The sequence below is a fragment of the Arvicanthis niloticus genome, chromosome 1 (assembly GCF_011762505.2).
Source record: "Arvicanthis niloticus isolate mArvNil1 chromosome 1, mArvNil1.pat.X, whole genome shotgun sequence".
In the NCBI taxonomy this organism is placed as follows: Eukaryota; Metazoa; Chordata; class Mammalia; order Rodentia; family Muridae; genus Arvicanthis; species Arvicanthis niloticus.
In genome coordinates this window covers 82,152,352-82,176,210 of record NC_047658.1, presented here as the reverse complement: position 1 = coordinate 82,176,210, position 23,859 = coordinate 82,152,352, and the positions used below count along the sequence as shown (strand labels likewise).

At 38.7% G+C, this 23,859-nt stretch overlaps 1 protein-coding gene and 1 pseudogene across 7 annotated transcripts; one reads left to right on the top strand and one right to left on the bottom strand.

The window, feature by feature from the left end:
• The first annotated feature begins 355 nt into the window (after positions 1-355).
• Positions 356-14,839, top strand: Cyp2r1 (cytochrome P450 family 2 subfamily R member 1). Of its 7 annotated transcripts, none has more exons than XR_013112819.1 (6): positions 421-710; positions 6,344-6,485; positions 7,745-8,377; positions 10,012-10,341; positions 11,215-11,303; positions 11,619-11,760. XR_013112819.1 is itself a non-coding variant. In XM_076941221.1 (6 exons), exons 3-6 carry the CDS (start codon positions 6,464-6,466, stop codon positions 11,792-11,794), a joined length of 1,161 nt encoding a protein of 386 aa, XP_076797336.1. In that variant the 5' UTR covers positions 575-710; positions 4,024-4,108; positions 6,344-6,463; the 3' UTR covers positions 11,795-14,839. The 7 variants fall into 7 exon arrangements, 6 of the variants coding, with proteins under 6 accessions (XP_076797320.1, XP_034344784.1, XP_076797336.1 ...); XM_076941221.1 differs by lacking the exon at positions 11,215-11,303 and adding an exon at positions 4,024-4,108 and having other exon boundaries at positions 575-710; positions 11,619-14,839; XM_034488893.2 differs by lacking the exon at positions 11,215-11,303 and having other exon boundaries at positions 423-710; positions 11,619-14,839.
• LOC117712547 (U1 small nuclear ribonucleoprotein C pseudogene) lies at positions 8,909-9,794 on the bottom strand (annotated as a pseudogene).
• Positions 14,840-23,859: the final 9,020 nt, after the last annotated feature.

The following is a 23,859-nucleotide window of genomic DNA, read 5'->3' as shown; positions in this document are numbered from 1 at the left end:
AAAGGGTGAAAAGATAGGTGACCCGAACTAATCAGCATCCTCAAAGGGCCTGCAGAGAAATGGCTTATAACAAACAGTGAAATTGTAGATGAGTGAAGCAAAATATAGTGAGGCAACTTCCTTTTCCTCTCCATACGTGCACTCGCTAATAGAAGTGCTGGTTATTACCAGCTAAGGTGCACCGAGTCCAGAGAGCGAAGTTCACATGACCAGTGACAACATTCTGGAAAAGAGCCCTGGGGCTCCGTGCCTGCTATGGCGGTTCTCACCTAGAGCCAAGCCAAACCCAGAAGTTTGCTAATGGACTCTGAGCAAAGCGAATCTGGAGCTGGCTAACCCAAAGGACCCTGAGCCCACACTGAACGAACCAATGGTCGTAGAGACAGGGCGGGCCGTCGGGACACCGAACCAATGGGAGTGTAGCAGGGCTGGAGGGCGCGCCCCTGCCTCCGCACCACCGACTGGTTCTAGCCCAGCCGGGGCTGATGTTGGAGCTACCCGGGGCCCAGGCGTGCGCCGGGGCGCTCGCGGGCGCTCTCCTGCTGCTGCTACTCGTGCTGGTGGTCCGCCAGCTCCTGAGGCAGAGACGACCGGCGGGCTTCCCCCCGGGTCCTCCGCGGCTGCCATTCATCGGCAACATCTGCTCCCTGGCCTTGTCGGCCGATCTTCCCCACGTCTACTTGAGGAAGCAGAGCCGGGTGTATGGCGAGGTAGGCCTCGACGCGGACCTTCCTCTTGTCAGAAGCAGCAGCCAGGGACCCCGTGGCACTGCCGCCACTCAAGGGAAGCCCGCTTCGAGGGCCGTGCCTCCAACAGGAAGCCGCCTCACCAATAAATACCACGCTAGAGGTGCTTTGGCTTGAGTTTCCCGCCCACAGACCAGCATGTGCTTCTGCGCTTGCGCTGTGCGGTCTGTAAGCTCCTGAGATGGCTGCCTGACAAACTTCTCCGCCCTGTGGGTCCTGAGCAGTTGGGAAAACCAAGCTGCTGTGAGTTTTTAGGACAGTTAGGGGTTAGTATTGTGGGTTGCTGGTTAAACCGTTTTTAAAAAAGATTTAACACTAAAAATAAAAATTGCCCTTTAATTTTCTGAACCCTAAATTTTCCTCATCAGGGTAATTAGAATGATACCTAAAAGCAATAAGAAGCTACCCAAAATGTATTGCCTATTATATATGACTTTGGTTACTATGTATGAAAAGTATCTTCATTTAGTAGTGTTAGGAGTTGACTAGAATTTGGCTAGGTAATTCTACCACTGAAATACACAGCAGGTATGATAGAAATGTATTATGCCTACAAATTTTAAATTATCTTTAAACCAGTTGATTTGAAATGGCTTCTCGTTGAATAGGAAATTAAAATTTGTAAACATAAATATTTGAACTGAAAAGAATTATTTACTATGAATATTCATATAGGACAAGTAAGTCTATTCCATTAAGCTAAAATTAAAATGTAAGTTTATGGAAGACTGTCATTTAGGAATAGGTTGATTGGAGTCAACTGATTAGAATTTGGCATAAATAATTTTGTTTCTGGTACACTGAGGAAACTTTGCATTGTTTACAATGGTGACTATATACTGCGCATCAAATAAGGCTGACCTGTGTTGATAGCTTCGTAGCTGCAAGGAGCAAAACTGAAAAGAATATATCCATTGCAGAGTAAACATTGTACTGGGAGGCTTAATAACCACCAAACATTAACTCTTTATAAACTACTGCATTTGATCTTTATTCTAGCTATAAAACAACCCTGAAGATTTCCCATAATCTTAGAGATATTTCCCAATTCTGACAGTTTCAAAATTAGTATAAGTTGTTAAATACTAAACATTTTTTTTGTAGGCTAGAAGGAGACTATTATTTCCTGTACGTCAGAAAGGTTATAGGAAGCGGTTCATAGGAGTTATTTTTCTATTATCTCCCTTTTTAATTTGAGATGTGTAGTCAAATAAAAAGTAAATAAATCTGAACTCTAGCATCTACTTTTGTGAACTAAGTTTAATTCTTTATAATTTTCTAAAGGAAAACAGCAGTGCCCATGATTCATATTTATTTTAAGCAATCTTATATAGAAATGTGCAGCAGCATAAATTGCCATTTCTTTGGAGAATCATTCTTGATTGTTTTAGCTTCTGCTATGATTAGATTCTTAATGTAGATTTTGAGCAGCATTCCATAGCTAGCAAAGTTGATATAAGTGGATTTGTCAGACTCTTTCAGGCAATACTCTTAAAGGCAATAAAGATAATTATTTTGCATTACAGCAAACAGAATTGACAGTTTATTCATTTATATTATAGCAAGCTTTTATTGAGAACTTATTCAAGGCACTGACTGGGGTTCTGTGGAGAATTTAAGAATGAAAAAAGGTCTTTTTAAAGGTATTTATAATTTAGAAGCCAGGCAGATAAAAATGTTTCAGGTTCAAACTAGTGTCAAGTTAATGTCATAAGAGATTATATATAAGCTGTGATGGCTCAGTAAAGGGAATAAAAATGTATATATTAAAAACACTACACAGAATAAGGTCCCTAAAGACTTGATACAGTTTGGATAGTATAATAATCAAGGGAGGCATGCCAGATCAGACCAAAAGGTTGAAAATATAACAGTCACTTATCAGCAGTAACACCGTGTACATTTGTTTGTTGTTAGTACTTAACCAATGGTGGTGTAATAATATTCATAAATATGTCTCTGCCAAAATTCATTAATTCAGCATAATGCATCAGTTGTTATCATATGCCATGAACTATCATGTGTGCTGACAATATAGTAGTGAACAAAATAGAGAGCTCTGTCTCTAGGTAGCCAAAATAAGAATAAGTAAATTATGTATTAGAGTTATGTGGTATACAACAGAAGCTAAACTAGAGTAATGGAAATGAGTAGTACTATAGGGCTGAGTTTAAAGTTAGTAAATCAGAGCAGGACTCATTGCAATGACATCTTAAAAGGAGATGAAGGGGCAGGCTATAAGAATCTTAGGGAAAACCACACCGTGAACAGAGCAAACACCAACGGCATGAAGCAGCATTATGTCAGGTTGAGCATTATCTATAAAGACAAGAGTAAAATTAGGCCAGCAAGGAGGTGGCTGTGATATCTGTTATAAGGCTGAAAAGCAAGTGGCTTGAACCAGAGTATAGAGGTTTTGAAAGTCAGCTTTGCATTACTGAAACAAAATATTTGAGATAATAAACTTACAAAAAGGAAAAATTTATTGTGGATTCTATCTTGGATGTTTTAGTTGATACACTGTGGTGAGGCAGTGTATCTTAGTGGGAGTGGCAGCCAAGAAGTAAACCGCCAGAAGACAGGGCCATATCCTGTAAAGAGCATATCCGTAGCTCAAACCTCCCACTAGGTCCTTTAAACTTCTGCCTTTTCCCTGTAGCATTAAGCTAAACTCTACATCTTTAATACATAAGCCTTGGAGGGACATTTTAAGATCTGAAGTGATAAGCAATTTGTCAAATTCTTTTACAGTTTCAAAGTAGAAACAGTGTACATGCTGAGCAGCTGAATGTTCTCTTGTGACCAAGCACCTCATACAAGCAACTTAAGAGAGGAAGGATTCATTTAGGCTTATGGCACAGAAGATACTGTTTATCATGGCAGCTTAGTGAATCCATTGCTGGGGTCAGGAGTTTACAGTGGCTCTTCACTTTGTACCAACTAGAAAGCAGAGACAACTTGGCTGGAACCAGGACCAGGAGATGACCCTCATGGCCATGTTCCAGGAATATACTACCTCCAATTAGCCCCCACTTCCTAAAGATTCTGCTATCTCTCAAAACAGTGCTGGCAGATGAGAACAAAATATTCAACCACAAGTCTGTAGGGGAACATTTCACATTGAAACAGGACCTGAACACCTTGGAGGATAAATAGTGTGGTTGTTAACTGAGGTAGTAAAATTTTCTCTGCAGAGCTAGTTTGGTTAGAGAAGTTATGCAAGACTAGAAGGCACAGATGTTTGATGTATTTCTATTTATATCTCTGCTTCGGTTAGACATTTAAAAGCTGTTCAATATATCAAAGATTGAAAAATACAGAGAATACACCTAATATTGGATCCTTCCATAGATCAAAACAGTGTAAGTTTTTACAATTTTATTGATGAAACTTTACTAAAAATTCCTGGGTATAATATTCAACTAGATCAAGTAAAATTTCCCCAATTTCTATTCTCTTAACAAATCACTATCTCAATTTCTTGAGTAAAGATTATATAATACCTTTCTATAGTGGTGAGTCCTTTTAAAAATAATCCTAGTAACAACTGTGTGAAGATTTTCTTTGAAATATTTTCTCCCTTTTTTCTGCCTTTATACTAACATACTTTTCAACGAGGTCCTGCACATTCTTGCAAAATGATTTAGTTTTTTTTTTTTTTTTCCTGCATTAGTGCCACTTCCTATAAATTTCACTGAATGCTTTCTGGGGAAAGACTTTTCTTTAACATCAGTAGTACTGCTTTAGGAACTGAAAGATCACTCATTTGCTTATCTGGTAGCAATTCCCTTTGTGCTAAAACCACCTCAGTAGCATTAGTTCTCAAAATCTACACTCCAAGATTCTAAATGTACATACATCTCTGTTCCAGGGTCTACCCTTGTGCTCTGGTGGGACTGATTGTATTTCCTCGTGATAATATTTATCACTTTTGCTGACCTACTCCTGAAGAACTTTTTTGTTATTAGCTAAGACTTCCTGTTTACTTATGAAGCAAAATGTACCATGATTAATCTGCCTTAGTTGTTTGCACAAAGATAAGGCTCATCCCGGTATTTTACCTGTTAATAAGTTCAATTCCTGAGAGGTTAGTGATAAACATTGTTTGGGACTTATTGATATATAGGCTTTTCATGGGTTAAACCTTTACTTAGCTAAAATACAATTCAAGAAAAGTGACTTTGTAAGTGAACCTGATGTCTTGGCTAGTTTTATTGTTAATTTGACCCAACCTAAAGTCACCTGGGAAAAGGGAACCTCAATTGAAGAATTGTCTCAATCAGTTTATCCCAGGACATCAAAAGAGATTGTCTTGATTGATGACTGATACGGAAAGGCTCAGTCCACTGTGGGTAGGGCACAGTCCCTAGTGTGCTGCTTAATTTTATGTCAGCTTGACATAATCATTTGGGAAGAGGGAACCTCAATTGAGAAAAAGCTCCCACCAGATTGGCCTGTGGGCAAACCTATGGTACATTTTCTTGATTGATGGGCTGGTGGTCCTGGTTGCTATTAGAATGCAGGTAGAACAAGCCATGAAGACCAAGCCAGTAAGCAACAGTACCTCATAGCCTCTGCATTAGTTCCTGCCTCTAAGATAGATCCTCTGCTGGCATTCCTGCTCTGATTTCTTTAATGTATTGTGGTATGGAAGTGAAACATGAAATAAACTCTTTCCTCTCGGAGTTGCTTTTAGTTATGGAGTTTTATCACAGCAATAATAACCCATTTAAGAAACCTGGAATGTGTGTGTGTCCTGTCCCTAACCCTAACCCAAAGCTAAGAGAGAAAGAGCAGAGAAGAGCCTGAGATTGAGTCAATAATCAGAGTTCCTCCATGGTTACTGTTTCCATATTTCTGCCCTGACTCCCATCTTGATGGACTGTGATCTGGAAGTATAAGTTGAAATAAACCATTTTCTCCCCTAAGTTGTTTTTGGTCATAGTGTTTATCACAGCAAAAAAACATCAAACTTGAACATGTGGCAAACAACTCCAGTAAGGTGTACAATGGATTGTTCTACTTTATTTTTTCCCTTGGCTGAAAGATACCTACTTATGTATACATGATGAATATCGTTCCTCTAAAGTTAGGTCCTCTTAGAAAGGCAAATAAATTGACATATGCTTAAACTTCAAAGTTGTCTTTTGGATTTCTCAATCCTCTCCCCTCACTTCAAGATGGTATAATAATAGATAGATGGTCTTAGTCATTCATTTGTCTTAGAAGTAAAATGAGATTTCTACATAATGAATATTTTGAGATAGGATGAATCCTAATACAGTATCTAAATCAAATATATTTTCTGTGGCAATATCAAAGTCCAAAAAGTTTATTTTGTCTATCACATTAAAGCTATTTAATGGCAAACCTTAAAGTAGAATATAGGCCTCCTATGTCCAGTACTCTTTCATCATACCTTATAAGATGATTATGGGCATGGAGTGTTATAATGAATCATGCTGTCTCAACATTGTCAAGTAACAAATCTGTATGTTTTTAGAGAAGTAGCAAATATTGGAAGTTATAGGCTTACATGTATATTCTATGGTGGTTTCTCTGTATATTTTACTATTTGAATGTTTTTCTTCTCAAAGATTTTCAGTTTAGATCTTGGAGGCATATCAACTGTGGTTCTAAATGGCTATGATGTAGTAAAGGAATGCCTTGTTCATCAAAGTGAAATTTTTGCAGATAGACCATGCCTTCCTTTGTTCATGAAGATGACAAAAATGGGAGGTATGTTTATTTTCAGCTGTTCAGTGAGACTATTTTAGGTCACATTCCTTATTTTAAATAATCTTAGTATAGACAGATGATTGTTTTGTACTTTGTGAAACTTGGATTTAAGGAGCCATCAGACTGCATTCAATAATGTTTTAGATCAATGCTTGCTAGTTTTATTGCCATTCAATTCTAAGAACCATAGGTAATTTTCAAGAGTTAGTGCTTAGTGCTTGATATGTACTAAAACAATTTAGGGGTGTACACACACACACACACACACACACACACACACACACCATGAATCAGAAGTTTCCTTTTGATGACAATCTTGACTACTTAGTGACTGACTGTCTAGCATGTACAATCCTACAGAAACTAAAGGAGACTTTCTTAACTACTTATCACTATGCTGTATAAATGGAAAGTTGTAGAGTTTATACAAAGGGCAGGCATTCTGTAGGGCTTAATAATGATCAGGCTTTTATGACTACATATTCAACAAGGGAGAAAAGCTGAAGGTTGACAAAATTGAGAAAGCACCAATAAACTATTTCAAACTAGACTGTTGATATCAGATAGAACTGGTGTCTGATTGTTTTTACAGTAATGATGCTCTAAATTCTTTAATGGACCTCCACACTTATTTTTAAAGAAAAACTTAGAAAGTTGTTTAAATAAGCTAAATGGCAGGTAATACTAACATTAGCAAATTTTGAATTCATAATTTTTTTATTACATGAACATTTCTACTACTTTGACAATTCAAGGCTATCCTTAACTTTGGCATAGTTACCTTGTTGGGTATCATATGCTTTTAACAGAAGGAAATTTCTACTGTAAAAATCTAATCTCTTTCAAACAGCAACTTCTGGTTTGGGAACATATGTTTAATCCAAAATTAAATTTTATCATAGAACATAAAACCATTTGTCTTTTATAACTTATGTCTATGAGAAAAGCTGAGTAATACATTTATGAAGGCATAGTTCATCTGCGTTTTATTACATAAGACTGGACAGTTTATTGTGGTAAGAGAAAGAGAATTATAGGTCTTTTCTGCCAGTCCTTTCATGAGGGATAGAGACCTGCTTTAGCTAATGTCCTGTGGCTTTTGAGTACCACAAGCTAGGGCCCAATCATGTACTTATATAATTGGGGGGTAAAATCACTGACTACTCATCTTTGACTTTTTCCTTTCTGTTTTTTATTCCACAGCATTTTAAGTACAGAGAAGTATGAATTACACAATATTTTTAATATGTTTCTTTTAGGCTTACTCAATTCCAGATATGGCAGAGGATGGATTGATCACAGAAGATTGGCTGTTAACAGCTTTCATTATTTTGGAAGTGGCCAAAAATCTTTTGAATCTAAAATCTTAGAAGAAACTTGGTCTTTAATTGATGCTATTGAAACATACAAAGGTAGACCTTTTGACCTCAAGCAACTGATAACAAATGCTGTTTCAAACATAACTAACCTTATCCTTTTTGGAGAACGATTCACTTATGAAGACACTGATTTTCAGCACATGATTGAGTTATTTAGTGAGAATGTGGAACTAGCTGCCAGTGTTCCAGTCTTTCTTTATAACGCATTTCCATGGATTGGTGTCTTGCCTTTCGGAAAACATCAAAGGTTATTTAGAAATGCAGATGTGGTCTATGATTTCCTCTCCAGACTTATTGAAAAAGCTGCACTCAATAGAAAGCCTCATTTACCTCAGCATTTTGTTGATGCCTATTTAGATGAGATGGATCAAGGTCAAAATGATCCTTTATCTACATTCTCCAAAGAGAATCTAATTTTTTCAGTGGGTGAACTTATCATTGCTGGAACTGAAACTACAACCAATGTGCTCCGCTGGGCAATTCTTTTCATGGCCCTTTATCCTAATATTCAAGGTAAGGATACTCTTGACCTCAGGGTCTCTTCTTAAATATAGGCCTCATGTGTGCTTTAGTGTTCGGCCATGTATAAAGCAGTTGTAGGAACTCCAGATGTGCTAATCACAAAAGGAAATATTTAATGATTAGAGTTTTCAAATCTAATATTTTAATGCAAATTTAAGAAAGAAGGAAGGAAAGGGAGGAAGAAATAAAAGGAATCAAAATCATCTGAAGGATAGGTGTGGTGGTAATACTCCTCTAATCTCAGAACTCAGGAAGCAGAGGCAGGAGAATCTCAAGTTTAAGGCTACCACAGCCTACATAGTAATTTATTTTATTTTAAAAACAGCTGACCAATTTATTTTCATATTTCACAATATAATTGAAAACTTCCCTTTTTTGTATCACTTCTCCCTCCAAAAGTATTCTCTCTGTTAGGAAGGGAAGTTGCTTGTTATCCATCTAGTAAACACTCAGGCTCAACACTGAGGTCTCCTGTTGAAACAAAAAGAAATACAAAACTATAAATAAAAAGCGCTTCTGCTCTTATCTGTCTGGCCGGGTCATGCCAGGCTGTGTGCACACCTTATAGGTAGGCAAGATGTCTCATTATTGGAGGCCTGGGCATCATGGGCATGGGCCTCCCATGGGTAGTCTCATCCCAGGAGCTGGTCCCACAGGCATCATCCCAGGAGGAGGAGGGCCTATCATTGGCATCATGGGAGGGCCTCCCATGTGGGGTACAAGCATCATGCCAGACTGAGGAGGACCCTGGAGACTGAGGGAGTGGGATCATAACCCTGCAGGCAGAGGAGCAGAGAACAAAGCAGAAGGATCTTTCCTTGTTGAAATGCAGTCGTTGTTTTGTCAGTCAGGCTCCAGGTCTGTTCTTCCATCCATTTCTGGTAAAAGTCTTTCACATTCTCTTTGTGTTTCCGACCACTACAGTTTCTTCCTCACAGATGGAGAATCATGGGTAAGATATGTATCACAGTAGTCACAATAAAACTTAGGCCGTTGGCTATCCAGGTCCCTGCCACCAGGAACTGATGCCTAATTTTAATTTTAAAACCAACCTGGGCCGGGCAGTAGTGGCACACGCCTTTAATCCCAGTACTTGGGAGGCAGAGGCAGGCAGATTTCTGAGTTCCAGGCCAGCCTGGTCTACAGAGTGAGTTCCAGGACAGCCAGGGCTACACAGAAAGAAAAAAAAAAAAAAACCAACCAACCTGGATATATAGAATGGCAGTATCTTTTTAAAAAACTTAAAAATGGATCTTAATATTCACATTTTATAAAAATGACAGGTTGGGTGTGTGGAAGCTGCAAAGCTGAGATGTAGATGCTGCTTTTTCTTATTTAGATCTAATACTTTATTATTTTCCTTGCTGCTAGTAATACTACTCTGATTCTAGGCTGATCATACATTCATTCATAATCCTTTTTTTTTAACCTTACACAGAATATTGGTTATTACTAAGATATAGGGGGTGTATAATTAATTCATGTAAGTACCAGATGATGAAAAATTCAAATATAGATAAACCCATATTCTGTTGATTTATTATGGATAATTGTTTTACCAGAAAGAGAAATAATTTTACATATAATTTAATGAATTACATAATTTTAACATGTTTCTCTGACAGGACAAGTTCATAAAGAGATTGATTTAATTATGGGCCACAACAGGAGGCCTTCTTGGGAAGACAAGTGCAAAATGCCTTATACTGAAGCAGTTTTACATGAAATTTTAAGATTCTGTAATATAGTTCCACTGGGGATTTTTCATGCAACTTCTGAAGATGCAGTTGTACGTGGCTATTCCATTCCTAAAGGCACAACAGTGATTACAAATCTTTATTCTGTTCACTTTGATGAAAAGTACTGGAAAGACCCAGACATGTTTTATCCTGAGCGATTTCTGGACAGCAATGGATATTTTACTAAAAAGGAAGCTTTGATTCCTTTTTCTCTAGGTAAGAAAACATTCACAAGTATATAATTTTAGAGTATAACAATGATTCATTATTAATAGCATCTCAATTTGAAGCAATCTGTTCTAGAGTAGACAATTCTGAGTACATAGTAATTAATTGTTTCTAGTATTTGTTGTTTTATTGAAAATAGATTTTTTTCTCACATAACATATCTTGATCACAGTTTCCCTCTACTCTTCCCTGTTCCTCTCCATCTCCCTCCCATCCAATTCATCTCCTTTGTGTCTCTCATTAGAAAATAAATAGGCTTCTTTGGGATAATAATAAAATATAACAAAGTAAAATGAAATAAAACCTATCACATTATAGTTGAATAAACAATAGCAGACTTGGAAAGGAGCCCAGAGAAGGCACAAGAATCAGAGATCCACTCACACATGTACCCAGGAATCCAATAAAAACACTTAATTGGAAGCCATGATATATATGCAGAGGACTTAGTACAGACCCATGCAGGCTTTGTGCATGTTCAATCTCTGTGTTCATATGAGTTTCGATCATATTTGTTTAGAGAGCATTGTTTCTTGGTGTCCTCCATCCCTACTCATATATAACATTAATTCTTACAGGAGAGAATGGTTTCTTTAAAGTCATGAGCAGCTGTTTCTATTCAAAACATATCTCAGTTAATTAAATAAAGCCAAAGGTGTTGAGAAGGTGTGACTGGCTGGCTCCTTCCAAAACTTTTTAGCTTGTGAATTTAGAGGTTGTTGTTAAACTTCTAGAGCAAAAAGTCAGGAACAAATCCAAGAAACTGAACCGCATAGAAAGGAAAGGAAAGACAAGACAACTCCAAGTAAAGCTAGACTCTAGCTCTCTTGCCTTCTAGTTTATTATGTCATCTCCAACTAGGAAATACTACTTCTGCTATGAAATAGAACATGAATCACAGAACTTGGAAGATGGACTACATCATTATCACCGAGTAAAGTATCCAGTAGGTCAGTTGAAATGGACTTCCCTTGGATCTATAAAAACAAAATGTCATACCTCAAAGCTCTTCTATAGTCTGTCATATGCTCTATTGCATTATGCAGAGAAGTCGGAGATGGAATCAAAAAATTTAAAGACCATGATCTGTAAAGGAATGTGTTTTTTTAGTGAATTGATAGTTTCTAATCTTTGAGATTTGGGAAACTCCTCTCAGAATACAATATCTTCTAATGTGCTTTAATTTCCCAATTTCCTGAATGCCACCAAAGTATTAGATATTAATTTCAATAAATGGTCTTTAAACATTTGCCTTTTCTGTTCAGGGAGAAGACATTGTCTTGGAGAACAGCTGGCTCGGATGGAAATGTTCTTGTTTTTTACATCATTGCTTCAGCAATTTCATTTGCATTTTCCACATGAACTAGTTCCAAACCTGAAACCCAGGTTGGGTATGACATTACAACCCCAGGCTTACCTCATCTGTGCAGAAAGACGCTGAAAGTGCACAAATGGATTGGGGAATAACCTTGCTGAATCAATAATGGTGTTTGGGCCAAAGCCACACTTTTATAAAGCCAGATGAACACAGATACATTGTTTAAAATAGTGCTATTATGTTTTTTTCAAACTTCCATGAATTCTAATTGTAAAATGTATTGAACAGCACAAAAGTGCAGGTGTTATAAAGATGCTAAGAAGAGCCATGGATGCTCTAAACAAAGCTCTTGCTTAATGTAAGTTTCTTCTCATTTGTCTACATCCTAAAGAACTTTACTCTCTAACTGACTCCGTTAATGGTGAGGTGTATTCCCCATACATACACATAGTTAAAAATAATAGAAATGGTCTTTTTTAAAAGTAGGAAGAACATGGATTTAACTTTAACTTCTATTATCTGGTAAAAATTTCCTAGTTCTGTGGTTCAAAATAGTAGTTTTTGGCATCTAATGTATTAAGATATTTATAGTTCCAAGGGAAAGAAAATCCAGGGCAAACATACCAACAAATAGAAATTTAGAGGTAATATCAGAGGATTAAAGTTGGAATGGCATAGATAATTCATGATTTAATTAAAAAAACTATTTCCATCACAGTTTTGCTTTCTAGATAATACCAACTTTATTTGAAGGCTAGCTTATTGAGAGTACATGTGCTTAGCACAATGCCATAGAAAGAGATCAAGCTGGGCTTCAGGAAACAGGATGGGAGTTTTTCATGTGACCCTATAACACTCTTCCTATGTTACAAAGAACATGAGTCACATGTTCATACATTAATTTAAAACTGTTTTGTGTTTTCACTTCTCCAGAGTATATGTGCTACATGAGAGTGAAATAGTTGTCTAAGCAGTTACGAAAGGAAGAGGATCTGCAAATCACAACCTCTTAATGCTTCCAGACCCAACTTCCTGAATCTTAACAAATGCACTTAGCCAGGTTGCTCTCTAGTTTTAGTTCTTTGACATAGCAAAAAGCTCACAACCTTAGGCATCTCCCTTACTACAATTTCTTATAAAAACTTAAGTTAAATTCTATATTCTGGGGCTTCTACAAACTTGCGAGCCTTACTGAAGAAGATAACTTGGTAAACTAGATTGTAGCAAAAATTAAGTGGGCTTTGTTCTTTTGAATATGGCTACTACTGCTTTTAGTATAGTCAGGGACTCAATACACCCATGCAGAATGCTGTTTTGTTTACCTATGCCTTAGGAAATCTTTGTAATTTTTCTTACATCAATATTCATAAACTAATAAAAGCAGAAGAACCATAATCTCACTTACTGCCCTCATTCTATAATCAAGAAGATGGGGGAATCAGACCAGAGAATTAGTGCCTTACAACAAGCTTGAAAATTAAGCATATAATATACCAAAAGTAAACCTCAATAAATTCCAGAAGCACAGATAACATGTATATTATCCTCTAAAAATAATATAATGTGAAGATTTAAAAAGAAAAAACAAAATAAAACCAGAAAGCAAATTTTGACTTATATTTTGAGTCTTTGTTTTAAAATAACCTTTGTAGAATATGTAAAAAAAAATTTAAACTCTGCATATGAGTACCCATGGAATACATTTAAGAAAGTATTCTAGGCGGGGGTCAGGGGAAAATACCTAACCTGAGTACCAGTTTTTTAAAGTAGAAAATAAAAAATAGTTAAAAATAAATAATCTATAAAGAAATTACTATTTTCAGACAGGAATTGATGTTAGGCAACAGAGAAATAAACCTAATAAATATTTTCCATCTTTAAGAACTAGATCAAGTCTTAGGAAATTATTCCAAATCTGTCCTATTAGCTGTTTCACATAGTTCAGAAGCTAAAAATGGTTCTTACACTTTTAAATGAATAAGGAGTAAGATTACTATTTCAAGATACATGATAATTGTATTACTTTCACATTATGTCCAAAACTTTATATTGAAATACAGAAACATTTTTCATATTGTTTACAGTTGCTTTCTGTGTTTTAATGGTGTAATTGTGAAACCATTTGTGGTATGCTCATGCACTGTCACTAAACACTGCAAGTCATAGTGACATTATAACTTAGCAGCATTTCTAGTGATATGCAAATTTACAAATAGAATTTTATTTTACTATCAAATTTAAATTTGTAATACCAAAGAACACTCAACAAGACATACAAAATCACAAACTCTGAATGACATGCTTCTGAGGCACAGTTGTGTGTGGATTATTCTGTTAACCACATAAGGTGATAAAGGATTGTGCTTACTAGGTAATATTCCTCTGCTAGCAAAATAAGAGTATGTTAGTGATCTTCAGAGCAAGCAGTCCTCACAACATTCCTGACATGAGAGCAGCAATCATACCAGAAAAAACTTAAGCTGAAACAAAAGTAAGTTTGTTAACCAAGCCGAAAAGTCCTTTACTAATTGTGAGTTAATAATAATTTCATTGTACTTAATTGTACCAGTCAATGAATATGTCAATGAAAACTATAGCAAGAAATGTTGGCACTGGGAGCAGTATCAAATCAATATAAATCAAATCAAATGTAAAGTGAATGGTTGAATTTGTTTTTATTATTTTAATTTTTATATTTTTAAATTTATTTTTTATTGGATATTTTATTTACATTTCAGATGCCATCCCATTTCCCCTCCCTAGAAAACCCCTATTCCATCCCCTCTTCTCCTTTTTGCTTTTACACAATTTTTTTTTATTGTTAAACAAAGGCTTTATAAGTTTGGTGATACTCAATAACAAAATGCCCATACAATCAGAAGTGTAACCCAATACCCAACCTAGATATATCAACTGTCTTTGACTGGCAGAGACACGTGAATATCTGCCTCCATGTCCCCCCCAACCCCCATCACCTAGCTCCTCCTCTCCTTACTCTTCCCATATAATCACCCTTCTTGTTAAAACTTTTCTCTCAAAATACAGTTAGGGCATAACTATGCCAATATGTGTCAGTAAGGTACAAGATAGACCTCATACCCAGTCCATCATTTTGTTGACTAACCAGAACCTCTGTCTTCTCTCCTAAATAAAAGACTTAGTTCTGAACCTGGCTTTTTTCTTGGCTTTAGAATGTCAGCTGAAAACTATCCTTTCAAATCTTTTCTCTCAAAGTAATAGCCGGAATTGGCTATGAGACCAATTCCGGAGTCTTCAACCCCATCAGAAATCCAGAATGACTGAGTTAACTGAAATTATGGGAAGCACAAAGCATAGCTTCTAAAACTTAGCCAATTTATAGAGACCTTTGAACACCTGGACAGTCCCAAAACTACAAAATGTTGGAGCATCTGATCTTCAGTCCTCTGGCCCAGGATCATCTGACAGACCTAGTGATGCAGAATTACTAAGGGCTGATTACTCTGTCTTGGCAGATATAATCAGTTGACTATTCTGCAAGTGCATCCTTTTCTGGACAGTAATTTGTCTGTAGATGAAAAAAAGGCAATTCTTGCCTAGTGGCTGTCACCGCACAACTGGAGTAACTCCAAAGATGCCCAATTTCTTCTTAGAATCCAAGACAGGAAGTGTGAGGAGCAGACAGGTCTCTAATCAAAATGAACATTAATACAGAAATGTTTGTAATGTCAATTCTGTGGACTTCTGATGTTTTGAAAACCAACTATCCATGTAAGGCAATCTGGACTGTTGTCTGTTACTCCTCTCAGTTATTTCTAAATAAAATAAGAGAACACCCTAACAATAAACTCAGAGCCATGAATTTGCTGTAGGTCCTTAACTCACAGGCTAACCATCTCAAATCAGTTAAAAAAAGTTAAAGAAGGACTGGGTCTAAGCTTTGTATTCCTAAATGTGTTATTTAGGCACAATGCCTATGAGAGTAACAATATTAATCTCACTTTTATATCAATTAGAAGCTCATACCAATGAAAACCTTACATTTGAAATCAAAGTAAATTTTGTACCATTTAAGAATTATAACTTCATCTTAATAACAGTTATACTGGTTTCTACCAATAGGTTATGGCTATGCAATAAATCCTAGCTAATCCTCCCTGTTCCACCAAAACCACTACTTTTCCCTAGAAAGACAGCCCAATATTAACTACCTCAGACCCCAAGCCCAGGGAATAGGGGCGCCGACTCTTCATTAACTTCTTCAAGCTGATTATGGGTATTGAGATATTAGAAGAGGGGCAGGGGGAAGAGTAAACTGATAAGCCTCTGACGCTGTGTCTTTATTATATCCAGCTGAAATTCCAGGACATCAGAGGTTCGAGCAGGTCTGCTCAGCTTGCTTGATGAGTAGATAAACACCAAAGCTGTGTATTCTGCAATATACAATTCTCAAGACAAATTTTAGTATCAAGATATTTTTTGTTTGAATTCTAGAATCTAGTCTTCTGGCGGCCTGCCTCTGTAATCTCTAATCCATATAATTCTGGGAGTTGCTATGAGGGTGTACTCCCACCATCCTCCCATTTCTGCCTCCCTGCTCTCAAATTCCCCAACACTAGGGAATCCAAACTTTCAGGCACCAAGGCCCTCCACTTCCACTGGTGCCTAACCCCTTACCCCATCCCCCCTCCTCCAATTACTATGAGGGCGTGCTCCCACCATCCTCCCATTCCTGCCTCCCTGCTCTTGAAATTCTCCAACATTAGGGATACTGCCTGGGTTAGAGCTCCTGGTCCCCCCTCCCAGACTTCCTTTGGGTTCTGTGTGATTGGGGACAAAGCTGCCACCTGGGATCTGCTCAGTGCTCAGGCCCAGACCGGAAGGCAATTTTTATATTTTTTATTTATTTACATCTTGATCAAAACCTCTTCTCTCTCCTCTCTTCCTACCCTTCCACCTCACCTCCTCCCCATCCACTCCACTTCCCTTCTCTTCAGGAAAGGGAAGACTTAGGAGTCAGCCAAAGCCCCTGCTCCCACTCTAGGAGTCCCACAGGAAGAGCCAGCTGCACAACTGTTACATATGTACAGATAACCTAGGTCTATTCCATGCAGGGTCTCTTGTTGGTAGTTCGATCTATGAGCAGATATGGGCCCAGGTTAGTTGATTCTGCAGGTTTTCTTGTGTCCTTCACCTCTTTGGTTCCTTCAATCTTTTCTCCAGATATTTCCCAGGATTCCTCAAACTCCACTTAATGTTTTCCTGTGGGTGTCTGCATCAGTTTTCATTAGTTGCAAGGTAAAGCCTCTCTGATGGTAGTTATGCTAGGCTCCTGTGTCCAAGTATAGCAGGATATCATTAATAGTGTGAGGACTAGACTCCCTCTCATGGCATGAGTCTCAAGCTGGGCCAATCATTGGTTGCCCCTTCCCTCAAATTCTACTCCATCTTTACCTCTGCATATCTTGCAGACAGGAAAAATTGTGTGTCTAAGGTTTTGTGGCTCTGGGAATTTTCATTGTCCTAAGTTTTTTGTTTTAGTGATGCTCCCCTCACCCCCATCAAGTTATCTCTCTCAGAACACCCTCTGTCCATCCTCCCCTTCACCTCACCCCTCCTGTGCCCATCCCCATCCCCATCCCCATCCCCATCCCCATCCCCATCCCCATCCCCATCCTCATCCCCATCCCCATCCCCATCCCCATCCCCATCCCCATCCCCATCCCCATCCCCATCCCCATCCCCATCCCCATCCCCATCCCCATCCCCATCCCCATCCCCATCCCCATCCCCATCCCCATCCCCATCCCCATCCCCATCCCCATCCCCATCCCCATCCCCATCCCCATCCCCATCCCCATCCCCATCCCCATCCCATCCCCATCCCCATCCCCATCCCCATCCCCATCCCCATCCCCATCCCCATCCCCATCCCCATCCCCATCCCCATCCCCATCCCCATCCCCATCCCCATCCCCATCCCCATCCCCATCCCCATCCCCATCCCCATCCCCATCCCCATCCCCATCCCCATCCCCATCCCCATCCCCATCCCCATCCCCATCCCCATCCCCATCCCCATCCCCATCCCCATCCCCATCCCCATCCCCATCCCCATCCCCATCCCCATCCCCATCCCCATCCCCATCCCCATCCCCATCCCCATCCCCATCCCCATCCCCATCCCCATCCCCATCCCCTCTCTTACCCAGTCCCCTCCCTACATCCTCCTCTGTTGTCTAATCTATTTTCCGTTCTCTATGAGGGTCCCACCTTGGGCCCTCCTTGTTACTTAGCTTCTTTGAGTCTTTGTTTTGTAGCATTGAATCTTTTTCTTCATGGCTCATATCCACTTAGGTGTTGAATGCATACCATGTTTATCTTTCCAGGTCTGTGCTACTTCATTAAGAATGATTTTTTTCTAGTTCCATCCATTTGCCTGCAAACTTCACGATGTCCTTGTTTTTATAATAGCTGAGTAATACTCCATTGTGTAAATGTACCATACTTTCTTTATCCATTCTCCAGTTGAGGGACATCTAGGTTGTTTCCAAATATTATAAGTAAAGCTGCTATGAACATAGTTTACCAAGTGTCTTTGTGATATGGTAGAGCTTCTTTTGGGTGTATGCCCAGGAGTGGTATAGCTGAGTCTTGAGGTAGAACTATTCCAAGCTTTCTGAGAAACTGCAAAATTTATTTCCAAAGTGGATATACAAGTTTTTACTCCCACCAGCAATGGAGGAGTGTTCCATTACCACAAGTGTAAAATGGAATCTCAGAGTCATTTTGATTTACATTTTCCTGATGACTAACAATTTGGGGCATTTCTTTATGTACTTCCTGGACATTAGAGATTCTTCTGTCCAGAATTCTAGTTAAATCTGTACCCCATTTTTAGTTGGGTTATTTGATTTGTTAATGTCTAGTTTCTTGATTTTTTATATGTATTTTGTGTGTGATCCCCCTGTCTGATGTGGAGTTAGTGAAATTCTTTTCCCATTCTGTAGGCTTCTGTTTTGTCCTTTTGACTGTGTCCTTTGCCTTGCTGAAGCTTTTCAGTTTCATGAGGTCCCACTTATTTATCTTAGTAGCTATGCTGTTTGTATTCTGCTCAGGAAGTTGTCTCCTGTGCCAATGCATTCAAATCTATTTCCCATTCTCTCTTCTATCAGATTTAGTGTATCTGGTTTTATATTGAGTTCTTTGATCTACTTGGACTTAAGTTTTGTGCAGAGTGATGGCTGTGAATCTATTTGCATTCATCTGCATGCATACACCCTTTTGGACCAGCTCCATTTGTTGAAGATGTGCTTTGAGGTTTTTTTTTTGTTTGTTAGTTTTTTGTTTTTGCGTAGCATATACTTTTGGCTTCTTTGTCAAAAATCCAGTGTCCATAGGAATGAGGATTTACTTCTGGTTCTTCAATTTGAGTCCACTGATTAATGTGTTTGTTTTTTATGCCAGTGCAATGAAGTTTTTTATTACTGTTGCACTGTAATACAGCTTGAAATTAGGGATGATGATACTTCCAGAAGTTCTTTTATTGTACAGAATTGTTTAGTTTTTTTATTTTTTCATATGAAGTTGAGTATTGTTCTTTAAAGGTCTGTAAAGAACTGTGTTAGAATTTCGATAGGAATCATGTTGAATCTGTATATTCCTTTTGATAGGATGGCCATTTTTATGTTAATCATACTGATCCATAAGCATGAAAAATTTTGTTTTCTTTTTTTTTTCTTGGATATTTTCTTTATTCACATTTTAAATGTTATCCACTTTCCTGATGCCCTCCCCCAGAAACTCCCTATCCCATCTCCCATTTCCCTGCTTCTATGAGGGTGTTCCCCTACCCACTCACCCACTCCTGCCTCCCCACCCTCAATTTCCCCTACAGTGGGGCATCGAGCCTTTATAGGACTAAGGGCCTCTCCTCCCATTGATGCTCAACAAGGCCATCCTCTGCTACATATGCAGCTGGAGCCATGGGTCCCTGCATATGTATTCTTTGGTTGGTGTTAGTCTCTGGGAGCTCTGGGGAGGGCGGGTCTGGTGGGTTGATATTGTTGTTCTTCCTATGGGGTTGCAAACTCCTTCAGCTCCTTCACTCCTTTCTCTAACTCCTCCATTGGGAACCCAGTGTTCAGTCCAGTGGTTAGCTGTGAGCATCAGCCTCTGTATTTGTCAGGCTCTAGCAGAGCCTCTCAGGAGACAGCTATATCAGGTTCCTGTCGGCATACACTTCTTGGCATCCACAATAGTGTCTGGGTTTGGTGACTGTATATGGGATAGATCCCCAGGTGGGGCAGTCTGTGGATCACCTTTTCTTCACTCTCTGCTCCACACTTTGTCTCCATATCCCGCCCCCATATTCCCATGAGTATTTTGTTGCCCCTTCTAAGAAGGACTGTAGCATCCACACTTTGGTCTTCCTTCTGCTTGAGCTTCATGTAGTCTGTAAATTGTATCTTGGCTATTCCGAGCTTTTGAGCTAATATCCACTATCAGAGAGTGCTACCATGTGTGTTCTTTTGTGATTGGGTTACCTCACTCAGGATGATATTTTCTAGTTCCAGCCATTTGGCTAAGAATTTCATGAAGTCATTGTTTTTAATAGCTGAGTAGTACTCCATGGTATAAAAGTACCACATTTCCTGTATCCATTCCTATGTTGAAGAACATCTGGGTTCTTTCAAGCTTCTGGCTAATATAAATAAGGTTGGAGCATATTATAAATAAAGTGGAGCATATGTCCTTATTATATGTTGGAGCATCTGGGTATATGCCCAGGAGTGGTATATTTCTATTTCCATTTTTAGATCCTGGATTGTTTTGTTCAATTCCTTCACCGGTTTGGTTGTGTTTTCCTGTAATTCTTTAAGGGATTTTTGTGTTTCCTCTTTAAGGGGTTCTGTTTACCTGTGTTCTCCTGTATTTCTTTAAAGGAGTTATATCTTTCTTAAAGTCCTCTATCATCAACATGAGAAGTGATTTTAAATCTAAATCTTGCTTTTCCAGTGTGATGGAGCATCCAGGACTTGCTGTGGTGGGAGAACTGGGTTCTGATGATGCCAAGTAGCCTTGGTTTCTGTTGCTTATGTTCTTGTGCTTGTCTCTCTCCATCTGGTTATCTCTTGTGCTACCTGCCCTTGCTGTCTGAAGCCTGTCCCTCCTGTGATCCTGGTTGTGTCAGAACTCCTCAGAGTCAAGCTGTCTCTGATCCTGTGATTCTGGGATCCTGAGATCCTGGGTGTGTCAGAGCTCCTGGGAGTCAAGCTTCCTCTGGGTGTTGTGGGACTGGATGCAGAGCTAGCACCCAAGGTCTACTCAGAAAACAGGGTCAGATGGGAAGGAACCTGTGCCACAAGCTGGGTGATGGTTCCTGGGTGTCCCAGTTATTCCCAGTATTGGGGCATATGTTGTGGCCTCATCACCTGTGATCCTGGACATTAGTACTCCTGAGAGTCGAGCTTCCTCTGGGTGTTGTGGGACTGGGTGTGGAGTCAGCACCCAAGGTCTGCTCAGGGCACAGGCTCAGACTGGAAGGATGCAACAAATCATCCTTAAGGTGTAAGTGTATAAGACATTTCAGTTCCCAGCTATAAAATTACTTTCCTGGGAATATGGACATGTCTTAAACTCTGTGTAACCCTTATAAGCCCTGGTTTTATCAGATGGTAATTCCATCCAAAGCACCTCCAGTGCCACCTTATAATCTCATTTGTTTTAAAAAAAAAAAAACACAGGGAGGGAAAATGTTTCTTAACAACACTCGAGATATAATGTGAAAGCAACCAAAATAGTATATATGACTACTGCTAAGACACACAAGGATGAATCTTCCTTAGGAAGCCCACTCACACTTGGGTATATCTTTTCCCTGAGTTGAGTGCCTCTCTTTCAGTTACCCCCCCCCCATGCTTAAATCATTTATAAAACCTCTTTACTAAACCCCAACCCTGCTTCATACTGGCTCATTCTGAAATTATTCTCTGTAGCAAAACTAAGGATGTGGTTTTACTTGAGTGGAGGTACTTCATGGAGGAGGGAACTTCTCAGGCAGCTGGTGGCTATTCTGGGCCATGTCTCTTACTATATTGCCTTGAAGACCACAGAACTGCAAGAGAGACTATTTTCAAGAATGAACAGCCACTACCTCAGTACAATCTATTAAAATATGTAAAACACAGTAACATTTCTCCTAGAGTAGCTCTATGATGGGAAAGTATATTACTAAGTCTTTCAAAGCACCATATTTCTAAAATGTTTTAACCTGTGGTATTCTGGCATGTTTCCCATCACACCCGTTAAACTCTTTTTTGCAAACAGGTGATATGATTCTTAGCAAAATCAAAACATTTTCATATTATTATGATTCCATTCTTCAGGCAGCATGTAACATACATTCCTGACCATGTCTTTAAAAAAAATGGAGACATGGTCTCATACTGTAACACCATAGCCCAGGCTGGCCCTTTTTAACATCTAATATTCAGAGAGAGAGAGAGAGAGAGAGAGGAGGGAGAAGGAGGAGGAGGAGGAAGAGGAGGAGGAAGAGGAGGAAGAAGAAGAGGAGGAAGAGGAGGAGGAGGAGGAGGAGAATGATGAAGATGACAAGTTGTGGGAGTTGTTTCCTTCCATTGTGTGGGTTCTGTGGATCAGGGCCTGTCTGTTCCTCAGGCTTAGTGATAAGTACTCTTACCTGCTTAGCCATCTCATCAGCCCTTAGGTTTTCTTCTTGAAAGACCCATTTACTTGTACTTCCAATTTTGTCCTTCTCTTTCTTATCACCAGTTTCTCTTAGAAGTCTCCTCTACCTAGCTGTTTTAGTTTTTATCAAGCTTTATGCTCTTTCTATATTCTGACTTGTAGTTTTCATTATCAAGTGAATCCAGACATTAACTCAACTATATTGGACTACACCAGAATATATCAAATCCTACTTCAGTTCCAATCTGAATTCATCTGTTTACCCTCAATTACATCCAAATCTACTTCTTTCTCAGCCTCAAACACTGAGTTTTCAAATAAGAAATCTGTTACTCTCCTTGCTACTAAATCCAATTAATCACTAGGGAGATTGATTCCGTATCCTAAGTCTTAAAGATTTCTCTTTCAGCCTCTATCTCTATAACCTATCTAGCCAAAACTCACAAGGTTTCCCTGTCTCTAAATCTTGGTTCTTCCACTGTCAGAAACAAAAATTTGAAGTGTCAAGAGAAAAAATTATAATAAATTCAGTTGTAAATCTTATAAGCTTTTATCTGTCAAATATAAATCAGGGCACTATCGAGTCTACAATATATAGAAAGATCTCTCCTACCAGACTGTGGTAGACCAGTGGGTTGTTGTAAGGTGGGAATGAGGAAAAAGAACAGTTGAAAAAGTGTAAGGGTTAGCTTTTTGTTTTGTTTTAAGTGAACACAGGAGACTTCCTTATTGTGCTCAAGATACCAGATAGACTGAAATCTCTTTTTGAACAAAACAAATGTTGGGACTCTGTTCTCTTGAAGTTTTAGTCTAATTATACAGCATTTACCAAGAATAACTCCATTTTGGCTTTATCTAGTCTGTTGGGGCCAAAGGCAGAAGCTCAATCCAAACAATGACCTCCAAATGAAGAATTAATCTTTTCACTCAGGTCAAAACCCTTCAGTTCCTATTTCTTTAGGAGTAGAATTAAATGGCATACCATACTACAGAAGGGACTTAATTAGCCATTATCTCTCCTCACTAACGAGTTCCTCTTCTTATACTCTGTTCCAGTAAGCCTAAAACTCTTGGCTTCTCCAATGTGGAAATGGTTTCTCCTATTCTGACCCAATTTGTGTTGTTTCTTTCTCACTCCAATCATATCAAAACTAACTGAATTCTTCTGCACTCAGTGTAAAACGTTCCTTTCTCCTGAGAGCTCTCCATCCCTGTACTACCTATCCCACAAACCCTTCAAAGCTGTTCATAGTGGCTGAGCAACTACAGTAAAGGAACCAATTAGTTCCACTCAAATCTTTTTGTAAAGTTTGTTTCTATCAGTTGTAATACAGGGAGAGTGAGAATTTTTTATTACTTAAGTAATGCCAGACTCTTGTGAAAATAAGCAGACAAAGCCAACGGCAAAAAGGAAAGACGACAGGGGAAAAAAAGCTTTCAAACAATCAAATAACAACCCCCAAAATAGATTTCCATAGAGAAAAAATTGTGTCAGAAAG